Source organism: Pleurodeles waltl, chromosome 5, assembly GCF_031143425.1.
Source record: "Pleurodeles waltl isolate 20211129_DDA chromosome 5, aPleWal1.hap1.20221129, whole genome shotgun sequence".
NCBI lineage: Eukaryota > Metazoa > Chordata > Amphibia > Caudata > Salamandridae > Pleurodeles > Pleurodeles waltl.
In genome coordinates this window covers 381,600,761-381,613,410 of record NC_090444.1, presented here as the reverse complement: position 1 = coordinate 381,613,410, position 12,650 = coordinate 381,600,761, and the positions used below count along the sequence as shown (strand labels likewise).

Here is a 12,650-nt window from a genome sequence, read left to right as displayed (position 1 = left end):
GGCAAAGACGTGCCACGCAGGACAAACCAAATTGCAAATTTTGGACCTGGCCCTTTTTGCAGGGACACCCCCAAACTTTTTGCCTCCTTCCTCCTATTTTTTTCTGACCAGTTTTTGTTGGCTTTAGGGCTATGGGTACTTTACCACTGCTAACCAGTGCTAAAGTGCATATGCTCTCTGTGTAAATTGTATTGTTGTTTCCATTATCCTTGATTGGCATATTTGATTTGGTAGTAAGTCCCTAGTAAAGTACACTAGAGGTGCCTAGGGCCTGTAAATTAAATGCTCCTAGTGGGCCTGCAGCACTGGTTGTGCCACCCACTTGAGTAGCCCTATAAAACATGGCTCGGACCTGCCACTTCAGTGTCTGTGGGTGCTGTTTGAAACTGCCAATTCGACCTGGCAAGTGTACCCACTTGCCAGGCCCAAACCATCCCTTTTTATACATGTAAGGCACCACTAGGTTAGGCCCTGGGTAGCCCCATGGGCAGGGTGTAATGCATATTAAAGGTGGGACACGTACTGATGTGTTGTACATGTCCTACCAGTGAAATACTGCCAAATTCGGTTTCCACTGTTGCAAGGCCCCTCTCTTATAAGTTATTTACAGACAGCCCCCATGGTAACCTAAGTGCAGTTTCCCTTTGAGAGTAGATAAAGATTTGGAGTTTGGGGTCTCTGAACTCACAATTTACAAAAACATATTTTGGTAAAGTTGGTTTTTAAATTCTCTGTTTGAAAATACCACTTTTAGAAAGTGGGCATTTACTTGCTTAAACCATTCTGTGACTTTGCCTGTTTGTGTATTTTCTGTCTGGGTCAGGCTGACGGTTGGGCTGTTTGTGAATCTCCTCTAGTCAGTGACACAAAGGGAGCTGGGGAGTAGCCTGCATATCCTGGTGCGCCATCTGTGCTAGAGTGGTCACTTACACCTGAATGTATTGTTCCTGCCCTCACACAATGCAGTCTGCAACCCCCTGGTGTGTGTCTGGGGCCTGGCCTGGCAAATGCAGGATCCTGTAAACAGAGACTTTTCTTTGAAGTTGGGCAACATCAAATGCAGAAAAAAGTATAAGTAGTGGACCCACCCCAGACTTTAGATTTCTTCAAGATTTACTTCTTAAACCAAGAGGAACATCTGCTGAGGAGAATAGCTGAAGAAAAGTGCTGCCCTTGCCTGTGACTGTGCTTTGTTGGGCAATCCTGCAGTTGTTGATTCTGCCTGTGAAAGTGAACAAAGACTGGACTTTGTAGTATCTTCTTGCTTGAGAAGAATCTCCAAGGGCTTGGACTGAGCTTGCCCCCTGTTCTGAAGTCTCACGGCCATCAAAGACTTCTTCTGCCAGCACCTGGACTCTGCTGAGACTCGTGCCCTCACAAGTTTTGCCTAATCTCTGGGCCCTTGAAAAGAGAAGCTGGTGGAAAATCAAGAAGATTCAAGGAAACTGACTTTGGATGACTCTGCACCGAAACCGCTACCAAATCCCTTGACACCACCTGCAACCGAAGCCGTGGTCGTCACTAGAGTGCGACGACTCCGTTGAAGTTGACGCACCACGTCGTGACCGCCGGATATCGACTCTGCCGGAAGTACGCGGATCCGACGCCTCTTTGTGACGCCTTCGCTCCACAGCACCGGAACCGACACCTACACCGCCTCGGATCCAGCAACACTGCGATCCCAGACTCCGTGCATCGGCTTGTTTCTGCATTTACTAAAGGTAGTGTACCTAGGGGTCAGTATGACTCCGTGACTGGCACCATTGGCTTTGGATTGTTGGAAACATCTCCCTTATGACGCCATGATATTATTTTATCAAAGCATTTGTGTTTCTAATCGCTCTTTTTGTGTTTAATCTTTGGAAACTCATAACTTTGTGCATGTTGGATTTATGTCGTTTTGGTCTTGTTTTGTTTAGATAAATATTGGCTATTTTTCTAACGTGGTGTTGAGTAATTTTGTAGTGTTTTCACTGTATTATTGTGTGTTGGTAGAAATACTTTACACATTGTCTCTGGGTTAGGCCTTTCTGCTCATGCCAGGCAACAAAGGTGGTGAGGGGGGGTTAACCAGGAGTGTTTCTCCTTTGCCCTGACTAGAGTGAAGGTCCTTTCTTGGACGGGGGAGGGGTTGTGTAACCTGACTGCCAACCAAAGACCCCATTTCTAACAGCAACGTTTAATTTTTAAAGATAACTTTATTTTGTTAAGTCGTCTTTTCTCAGTTTCCACTCTTTTTAATATTATTTTTTTTGCACGTGGGCACTGTTGTCAACAGATGACTTGTTTGAAAAATGCAAGACCTATTACATTGCAAATGCTTGTTGATGTGGTTGCTTTTACTCCACAGATCCGACTTGTTGAAGTCTTTAGTCTACAAGCTGGAGTATAGCATTTACTTCAGCTGCAAACTGGTTTGCATTTCACTTTGCGTTCGTTAAGTCTGCGAGTACAATGCAGAAGTGATAATTCAGCTGTCTTTGACTAAACTAATTTACTTATAGCTTCTCCTTTCCAACTTTCATGAGGAAAGATATTGCCTACCCATCACCTTTTCTTGAGTCTATTAGTGCTTGGGTAACCTCTCTGCTACCATATTTCTGATGTCCTTGTACAACTGAATAGCTTATTTTCTGATTTCCCACATTGGGTAAAGCTTTCAAGGCAGGTGGGCTTCTTCCACCCTCTTGTGAAAAATATGGGGTCCTGTTGACTTTTTTTGTCTTTTCTACCAAGACTTAGCTGGCTCGAGTAATTGGTGCTCCCTAAGGACTGAATTCTTTAAAGGCTTCTGTGATGCACCAACAGCTAAGTTAGCTGTTACCCTTCTGGCAACTTTTTAATGCAAACATTTTACATAGTTTCAATGCGATGGCCTCCTGGAATTTTTCCAAATCTTTTCTTTCTTCATTTTGCCACTAACCAGGTAACCTTCAGAAAACAGGAGGCGAGCCCTTGGAGCCACTTTGGTTCTGGGATGGAGAGATGCAGGTCCAGTCCTTCTCACTTTCAGGCAGGAGGGCAGCAGACATGTCAGCACAGCATGTGTCCAGCAGAGTGCAAGTCCTTATTCCTTAGAGTATCCACAGGTCCAGAAGTGTACTGAGTTGATGTTGGAGATCCAGTACTTGCACCCAGTTGTGCCTTTGAAGTGGGGAAAATACTTCAGAGAACGGACTTTGAAGTGCACAGAACTCTTCCCTTCCTGCTATTACTCCAGACTCACTACAGGGGACATGCGTCTGTGTGTGTGGCAGGGCACTGCCCTTTGAGGTGTCAGCCCCTCCCACCCATTCTGTCCATGAAGGACCACCAGGATATTGATGTCCTATCGGTCACACCTGAACTCCCTTTGTGTTTGACTGTCTTTAGGGAATGCACATGCCCAGCTGTCACCCCACCCCAGACGTGTATTGGAGGCAGGAAGTAGGCTAAGAGTAGAAAATCCTAATTTTGTAAAAGCAGCATGCTTTTACAAAGGCGATGCTGCAACCAGGGCTGCCTGGTGGATGCGCCTGGGGTCGATGCGGGCGTGTTGAGGCCGACAGAAGAGTCGGGGACTGGGAAGCTCTCCGCTGAGGATCAGGGCTGAGAGTGAGAGCCCCACAGCCTGGATTATGGGAGGTGGGCCCTCCAGGGACGTTGAGCTGGGGAGGCCATGTACCCCCTGGAACGGGAAGGGGGGCATACTGCTATCCATTTCCCCCGTCTCCCCCCAACCCTGCAGTGGAGGACCCTGTAACTCTCGTGGAAGAGGGCCTGGAAATATGGGGCCTGCAGGGTCCCCTGTACCTGGAGGATTATGTCGAGTACTACATTGGCCTACATCAACACTGGGAAGGAGCTGAGGCCGGAGTACTGAAAAGACGTTAGGGGCTCTATAGTTATAAGGACAGAGGTGTACACTGACAACAAGGATGTAATAGGAGGCAGGCCACATGCATTGAGGAAGGGTCACTGCAGTGGCTAGCATGCACTGACATGGTAACCAGCTGCTTTATGTCTGGGACACAACTGTTAAGTTTGTTCAGCCTGTGTCTCGCAGGTTGTGAGGATTTGTAAAAGATGAATGATATAGTGTAGGGTCCAAATTGCCCCGCCCCTCCTTTTTTTTTTTTTTTTTTGTTCTTGTTTTGTTCAGCCTTTGGGAAAATCAGCCTTTGAGTCTCACTTTTGTAGAGGGGCCTACCCAGCTTTATAATTCTCCACAAAAGAGGACAGAGGTCGAGCCAAATGCTAATCGCAGCTGGGATCTTTCTCCAACCAATGTTCATTTCTTACATTGGGCAAGTCCCCCTTCTCCATTGCCTGGGAGTTTAGATCAGAATTTGTCATCAGCAAGAGGCAGCGAGGCCACCAGATCTATTTGTGCCAGTTGTCAAACACTCCCCCTTGTTGGGTTCATATCGCTGGTCTCTGACCCATCAAAGGGTTGCTTGCCTGATTAACTTGGCTCCAGCAAAATTTGACTTTTAATTCTGGAGAGGAAACCGTCTTAGTTTGGCATTGCTGACTTTGTGTTTTTTCATGAAGGGCTTCTTCAGCATACCTGTCAGCTGGGGCAAGTGGAGCATGTGCGAAGATAAACACAACAAGTACACCTGGTACCGAATGAGCCCAGATTATTAACCAGAGAGAAAAATACTAAAGTTCGAACATTGAACAGCTGCAACAGACCACATATCCATTCCCTCTAATAAACACTCAGCCTGAGGTAATGTCTTGCTTTGGAAGGTGTGCAGGCCTTTTAAAGAGTTCTGGTTAAAGATCACTCCTTTTCTTCTCCCATTTCAGTTGTTTCCAACAAGCTGGTAGTCACAGTGCTCACCATGCCTGCTTCCAACGTGTTCTCCATAAACCCCCCGGAGGGAGAGTGGGGGTTGGGGGGCACGGGCGCAGATGCTTTGCTCCTCCAGCCACACAGAGAAACTCTGGAGTCACCATGATGGAATTCTCAGCGCAAAGCATGTCGGGAGTTCCTGATCGCTTTTTGTCGTCACTTAATGTGATTGCGATCTATCACCTGCACCTGATATGGGTACCTTGAGAGAAACGGAATTTTTCAAGACACTTCTCTGAAACTCCTGTATCCCTTCCTGTAATAAATTTCAGCCGCCTACGCATCAAATTACGCATAACATGGGGACAGGCATGTGAAATAAGGTCTACTGCAGAAGTAGGGACCAATATCTCTAAAGTCCAGTCCAAGAGCTCCCACCAAGTGGTATAACCGATTCTCATTGTCCAGTGCGTTCTTGCAAAGGGGCGTTTGTGAGTTTCTTGAGCTTTTTAAAAAGTAATTTTAACTTATTTTTTGTGATCCCAAATTGTTGCTTAAGATGAGAAAAATACCGAGTCAGGTGAGGGACTTGGGGCCAGATGTATCAAAAAAACAAATTGCATTTCTTAAATAGCGAATTTTAAGAAATCGCTATTTAAGAAATGCAAAATGGTATGTATGATTTTTGCGATTCGGTAATAGCGATTTCTTAAAGTTCGCAAATGCTAATACCGAATCGCAAATAGAGAATCCAACTCCATTTGCACCTATGGGCCTGCTGCAAATGGTTTTGTATTTCCTAAATTGCGAATTCCAGTTAGGAATTAGCAATTTAGGAAACGCAAATCCCAGGGTGCTGGGGGCCTAAGGGCCCCTCTGCTGCACCCCAAAAATATTTTTACGGATATGTGAAGCACACACATGCCTTAGGGGCATGTGTGCGCTACATGTCAATTTTAAAAATGCATTTTTAAAATTTGCACATGGTTACCACCAAACTTTTGTTGGTGGTAATTGCATTTCCTAAATGCCCAATTCGCATTTAGGAAATGCTTGATACATGTGCTTAAGAAATCGCAAATAAGGATTCCTTATTTGCGATTTCCTATTTAGAGAATCTCTAAATGGGGTTGCAATTTTAAGGAATCGCTATTTTAGCGATTCCTTAAAATTGCACTGCGAATGCCTTTCATACATTCTGAAAGGCATTTTTGCATTCGCAAACGGCCGAATTTTGCAATTCGCACCGTTTGCGAATGCAAAATCGCTTGATACATCTGGTCCTTGGTTCTGAAAAGCAGAGTTAACGTTCTTATCTCTTTGTAGGATCTTTGTTGAAGGCGAGTTGCCTGATGAATTCGAGATTTATGAGAAGGGTCCCGGTGAAGGCAGAGGTCAAGAAAAATAAGTCCCATAGTGTGGGGGAAGGAACAGTGGTCTGATTTAAAAACCACAGCTTCTCCAACCTACTCTTACATGGTGCTCAGAATTTGTCATACCTTTCCTGTCAGTTTTTATAGTCTATTGTGTCCATCTGTGACTTTCTTGATAGATTATTATTGCCAGTCCTATTTAGGAAATACCCGATTTATTCTGCAACATTTTAGGTGGTTTTGGCATGTGTGTTAATCAAGTAGTTCTATGATGCCCAGAAGGTGCCTTTGGTGTCCTGTTTTGATGTCGCTTTTTGGGGCAAAGTACAGAGGAAGTCAGTGTTGTACTAGGTAAGCAGGATAGTATATGTAAGAACCGTAGATGCTGCATCAATCTATTTTTCAAATAAATTCTTAAAGCAGAGTTTGAACATCTGATAAGTCAAGATTTGGGAAGAGGAAAAATCCGTTACTAAAAAGGATGCATCCTCAGAGAATGATTATATCTAGTATTATGGACGAAGAATTCGGCAAACGATAGAATCTGGCACATTTGTGACACTTCTTTTCATAGTGGTGACTCTGGTGTGATAGAAATTCTTGAAATACTGTGTCCATCTTTGATTTAGTTGTGGCATAATGACAACTATCCTTGCCACGCTGGGAACATTTTTGGGCTAATAGTGGCATCCCTAGCAGAATGGTGACCACTCTAATTATATTAGTGGTAGAGCAATACATTTTGTGGGCATATTTGGCATTATGGAGGCCAGACCTAACATACGTTTGTCTCTGACACAAGGGTGGGCGTTCTTACCCGATTGTAGGCATTCCTGGCATTGTTAGGCATTCCTGATGTGTTGTATTTGTGCATGCAAGTACTTGACGGAAATTATGAGATTATTTGGGGATTACTGCATTTTCTAAAAATGAAAACTGGTATGTTGTGGAAATGTATTTTTTTCCCCCAGAAAGACATGTTTCTTTGGGGTGTTGTTTGGTTTACCCAAAATAGAAATGTATTTGATATGAAACCGGTGCATTTTCTTAAATTGATTGACTGGTGTTTGAATGCAGTGACTGCATTTCCGAAATACATTTAAAGATGATTTAACTGACTAATGATTCAAACTAAACTGGGAAGATATTTTGATCTTGCTTTTGTACAAGAGAGCACTTGCTGCTATTTCGTTAGTCGTGTGGAGGAACTTAGTATTAATAAAGCTTATAATGACGTTACTGCGAGTAGCCCTACCTGATAAATGGGGTGGTTACTATCGGAATCTTGTCGAATGTGGACAGTGTTCTTACCATGATTAGGATTTGTTAGAAGCTTCGGGTGAACCTAATTAATCAGAAGCATCTTGCTTGTTGAGACGGTTGGAGAACCAGGCTATGAATCATCCAGTGTAGTAGTAGCGTGTGTGCTGTATTGTTTTATTAAATTTGTTCAATTATCTGTTGTAGGGGGAAGTCCTCCACAGCCAGTTGTTCCTAGTCATAAAGATAAAAGTGGCGCGCCACCGGTACGAAGTATTTATGATGATATAACCAGTCCTGGACTTGGAGCAACACCCTTGAGCTCACGGAAGCAGGTAATATTGTGTTTACTTCTTTTATTGACTCATGAAATAAATTGCATAATAAACTGACGAGCTAGCTATTATGAACTTTTTCTATAATTAAGCAGCCCTAGGCTGGTGGTACTTTCAGAATATTGTTAAGTGTACTTTTGTCTGTGTAAGGTCTCATTTTGCCTCTTGCCGCCTATGATGCGTCTTGCATGGATTGTTCCTCACTGTTTATCACATTGCACCCTCTCTGGTAGTGCTCCCCACACGCTTATCATTTCAGTCAGCCACACGCAGGCTAGAATAGGCAGATATTTTCTTCGTTTCAGACCCTACTCGCTGGAAGTGCTGCACCTGAGAACGAATCCTTATTTGTTGCACCGTTTTAAAATGTGCACACTGCATTCTGTTTGCCTCCAGTGGCCATATCCTTTGCTATGTGCCCTCAATGCATATTCATAGTAGTCAACAGTTGTAACTTGTTTTTAAACTTATTGCAGTCTACAACATATTATATGATGTTATTATGTCAAACATGTTTCAGCATTCTATAACGTATAGTGAACAGACCTTCATGTTAAGGTCAGCCATAAAATACATACTTTGCGGTATTGCAGACTACTGTAACAAAGAAAGAAAACGCACAGAGGAGCCTAAACCCATTGCTTTGAAATGTCAGTCATACTTTGGAACAGCCCACAGCTAGCATGGGTAGCACAGAGGCCTGACAAGTTCCGCCATTACGCTGGCTGCCAGTGTCTTTCACCCACTTAAGATCAGCCCTCAATCGGCCGTTCTATCTTTGGGGTGATGGCGATGCGTAATGTGAATGACAACAGTTTACTGCACAGTAGCATGGATCTGGTGCAGGGACACTAGTGACACTGTGGAGCCCATCCCCCCCTTGTACATGGACTTCCATGGAGACTTGCGGCACCTCTTCATAGTGCGCAGCCTTTTGCCCTACCTTGTATCTGGTCGTCGTCGTTGCTGCCCGAGTCACGAGCCATGAGGTGTGCTTTGGACCCTTCATCGAATGGGATTTTTAGTGTAAACGGATGCGCAGGTTGTTGCCTGCTTCATTTGACCCTGATTAAACAGAATAGTTTGTCTATCCCCTGTGTTCCTCTCCAGACGTTACAGCACCCCTGCTCCCATCACTCGCTTCCAGTGTGCACATCTTCAAAAGTGCTGCATTTCCAGAGTTGAGTGTGGAGACAAGCATATCACTCACATTTTAGGCTGATCTGCCGCTCCTCCAGTAATTGGTTTGTGCCTAAATAATAGGACTTAATTACAAGTTTTCCATACGTGGGAATTATTGTTGATGATAAATTCTTAACGTTGCCTTCTTTACATTCCGCTGTCCCTTGGTGCATCCATTAGAGCACAGCATTGCTAGCGGTGTCATTTTCGCCCCCCTCAAATTTCAGAGCAAGGAACCAGCGGCTGATGTCATTCGCCCTACATTTCCCAACAAGCGCTGGGCCTCAAGTTAATTCCGAGGCAGTTTGTTTTTGAGGAGCAGATGTGTGTCGAACGTGACTAGGTGCGTGAGAAGCGTAGCTGAGTGAGACGGGCTCTGTTCCCTGTAGCTGTTGTTCCCAACGCCGTTCATTTTGTGGAGAAACGGAGACCGTTCCAGACACGTCGATGTATCTCGCAGAACGGCAGTCCTTACGTGAGTCTATTGACTTGTGATTGACACTTTTCCAGCCAGGCTATGCCAGCCTTTTTTTTGCAGCCCCAGCCAGTGGCAGGTTGCCGCAAGGTTGCCTTAAGTCGCAAGCTTCGGAAAAACAGATACTCCATATTAGATCAAAGCTGACCTGTCCAGCTCAGGGCAGCACGGTTATGAAATCTGCTGACAAGCACGTGTTTAATGTCAAAGTAAAGGGGGCGGCTGGAGTCGAATACATTAATGGCCCTTACCTGCAGCTGCCAAAGCCCTAGCCCTTATTCCTTCCACAGCTGGCTCTTACACACTCTCCTTTCACCTCGTCCGTAGCCCATTCTCATTAACCACCAGCTTCATTTCTTTCTTGTTGGTCTGGCTTAATCCATGTTTTTATTTCCCTTGGCACCTTTAGCTCTTTTTTTTTTTTTTTGTTGTCTCCAACTACTTCAGATGCCAGATAGCCAACTGCTAGTGTGTCACCCAACACTTTGTCTGTCTGTCTGCTTCTGTGCACGTCTCAGCACTTGATCTCCGCACCTTCTTTCTGTTTGTGCCCAATCTCTGCCCTTTACTGTTGCTCGTTTTGCTGGTGTCTTACTGTCTGAAGTTTGCTCTTGTTCCCTGAACATGTTTCAAACTTTAATGTGTGCTCATTCTCTGTTTGCATGCCTCTCAGTGCCTGCTTTCTGCTAATGTGCTTCCGACTAGTTTAATCTCTTTCTCTGATGTGAATGCGAAAGCAAGCAGCTAAACACGCCTGCTCTTACTATGTCAGTGAATCTCACTTTTGGCATCAGCTTGTGCTGTTACTGTAGCACACTCTGTTCCTAGTGTCCTTACTACTTCCTCGCCCTCCTGAGTCGATTCAGAGCATGCACTCCATGCTCTTGCCTGTTAGCTTGCCTTGCTGTCTTGCATTTTTCCATGTTTTATATGTCTCGAACCCTAACGCCTGCTCCTAAAATTCGTTGTGGGAGTATTTTCCTGCTCTCTATGCGTGCTCTTGGTCTTCCAACAGTATCTAACATTTGATGTCCTCACTTTCTGTGTGCGTGCATGTGTGTCTCTCTTACACTTCGTGCCCGCAGCTCTTTCTGCTCGTTTCACCCTCTGACGTCTGCTCTTGATATCTGGATATATACCTCCCCACACAGAGTTTACTTCTATCAGCATAGATTTCATGCCCTGGTGAAAAGTGCTCCCGTTGTCTTGCTGCTGTCAGTTTCTCTGTTTGTTGTAGGTCTGAACTCTGCTTTCAATTTGTGAATGTCTCTGTACCCTTTGTGCATATTTGACTCCTGGTTTCTGATTTCTTGGTGCCTGTGATGTCAACTCTGGCCTTTCTGCTGGTGTCTTACGCTTTGTATTCTCCTGTACCTACAAACTGTCACTCACTCATCTAGTCACCCGCTCACCCATCCAACACTTTAATATTAACCCAGTCATCCATGACCATAACTAAAAACTCGTACTTGCCAATTGATGAGCAAGTGCGATCACCCATAAATAGCTTTACCTATTGGCTTCGCCTATTTCTGTTTATTTTATTTAAGGTAATTGATTAAAGATGAGGTACTAGTCCCAAAGCACAAAGGGGCTAAATAATAGGGTATCTATAAACAAAACAGTACCTTGCTGAGGCAAGTTCACGGAAACCAGGAGATTGCAGGAGGCAGAGTAACCTGTAATTAAGAGTGTGCTGTAAAGCACTATATGCGATTAATTTCTGGATAATGTAGATTTTCAGAGTATTTTATGATGGAAAGTCTTAATTTTATTAAAGACACGTAGGCGAGTATTATGCTTTCTTTTCCTGCTTTATATTAATAGCAGCCAAGAGAAAAACACCATTCCCAGAGGTTTGCGTAACAATCAACCAATGGGAGATAAGACTAGTAACCTTAACCAATCAGCACACTATACAGCGTAACATATACCAATCCTGACTGCAGGCAGCCCTCTTTTCAGCTGCGAGACAGTCAAGAAAATGATTTTAATAAAGGTACGATACAACAAATTAAACATATTGCGAGGACTAGTGCGAAAAAGTCTTGAATTCTGTCCAGGTTAGGAGAGTAGGACGGCTTGACAGGATGGTGAATGAAGGAATCAATCTTCAATGGAGATTGCGCTGGATGAGTACTTTTAGTAGAATCGGCATCTGCTGAATAAGTTTGAAGAGGATGCTGGAGCGTTGGTAGTAACTAAAAGGGTGGGAAAGAACAACATTAGTACAGTAAGCAGTGGGATAATACTCGCCTCCGTGTCTTTAATAAAAGTAAGACTTTCCATCATAAAATACTCGGAAAATCTACATTTTATGACAAGACCGGAGGCTCCTGTTATGCTTGTTTAAAGCATGTTAACTACTACCGAAGTTGCTGTATTAACAGGTTTACAATAAAATGTGCGAAAGGTAGAATCATTTGACCAATCTGCTGATCTTAGAATATCTTCCAAGCGTGAACCAGCCCAAAAGGCTTTTGACGCCATAGCCCCTCTAGCAGAATGGGCACCAAAGTTTGACGTATCAATGCCCGCTAGAGACATTACCCATTTGACCCAACTAGCTAAGGTAGGGGAAGATACAGGTTTATAGGGTTTCCTAAAGGAAATTAAAAGTTGGGAAGCAGATTATGTTCTAAGATCAGCCGTTTTTTGTTCATAAACCTTTAAACAGTTTCCCACACAAAGCTTCGGATGATTGGGAAAAAAAGGGGTAGAAAATGGAAGTAATGTTGGTTTTTGTACGACGAGAGACATTGAACAGCACACCAGTAGGGGTGAAGTGACGAGCTGAGATATCCAGGGCTTTTACATCTGACAGGCGTTTGATAGATACTAGACAAAGTAACATTGTTAGTTTAGCGGAAAGCATTTTCAAAGACAATAAGTTATTATCCTGCCATGAAACAAACATTTGTAAGACAAGATTGACATCCCATAAAGCGGTGTATTTGGGAATTGGAGGATTGGAGAATTTTACTCCTTTTAAGTGACGACAAATGATGGGATGTTCTCCTACGGGTTTTCCGTTTATAAAAGGGTGATGTAGGGATATAGCTGACCTATATAGATTAATGGTTCTGTATGATTTGCCGGCGCTAGCTTGAGAAGCAAGAAAATTAGCTATCAGAGTTAGAGCTGCTGAAAAGGGATCACATGCTTTTCCCAGACACCAGCTAGACCAGATGGACCAAGCTGATTGGTAAGCCTTGGAAGTGCCTGGAGCCCATGAATTGTTGATG

At 43.9% G+C, this 12,650-nt stretch overlaps 1 protein-coding gene across 1 annotated transcript in view; it reads left to right on the top strand.

The window, feature by feature from the left end:
* NUP35 (nucleoporin 35) overlaps window positions 1-12,650 on the top strand; it is a 140,924-nt gene that overhangs the window by 60,556 nt on the left and 67,718 nt on the right. Inside the window, exon 3 of the mRNA XM_069234130.1 lies at window positions 7,621-7,748. Within this exon, the coding sequence (XP_069090231.1) occupies window positions 7,621-7,748 (128 nt within the window). The remainder of the gene's footprint in view (window positions 1-7,620; window positions 7,749-12,650) is intronic.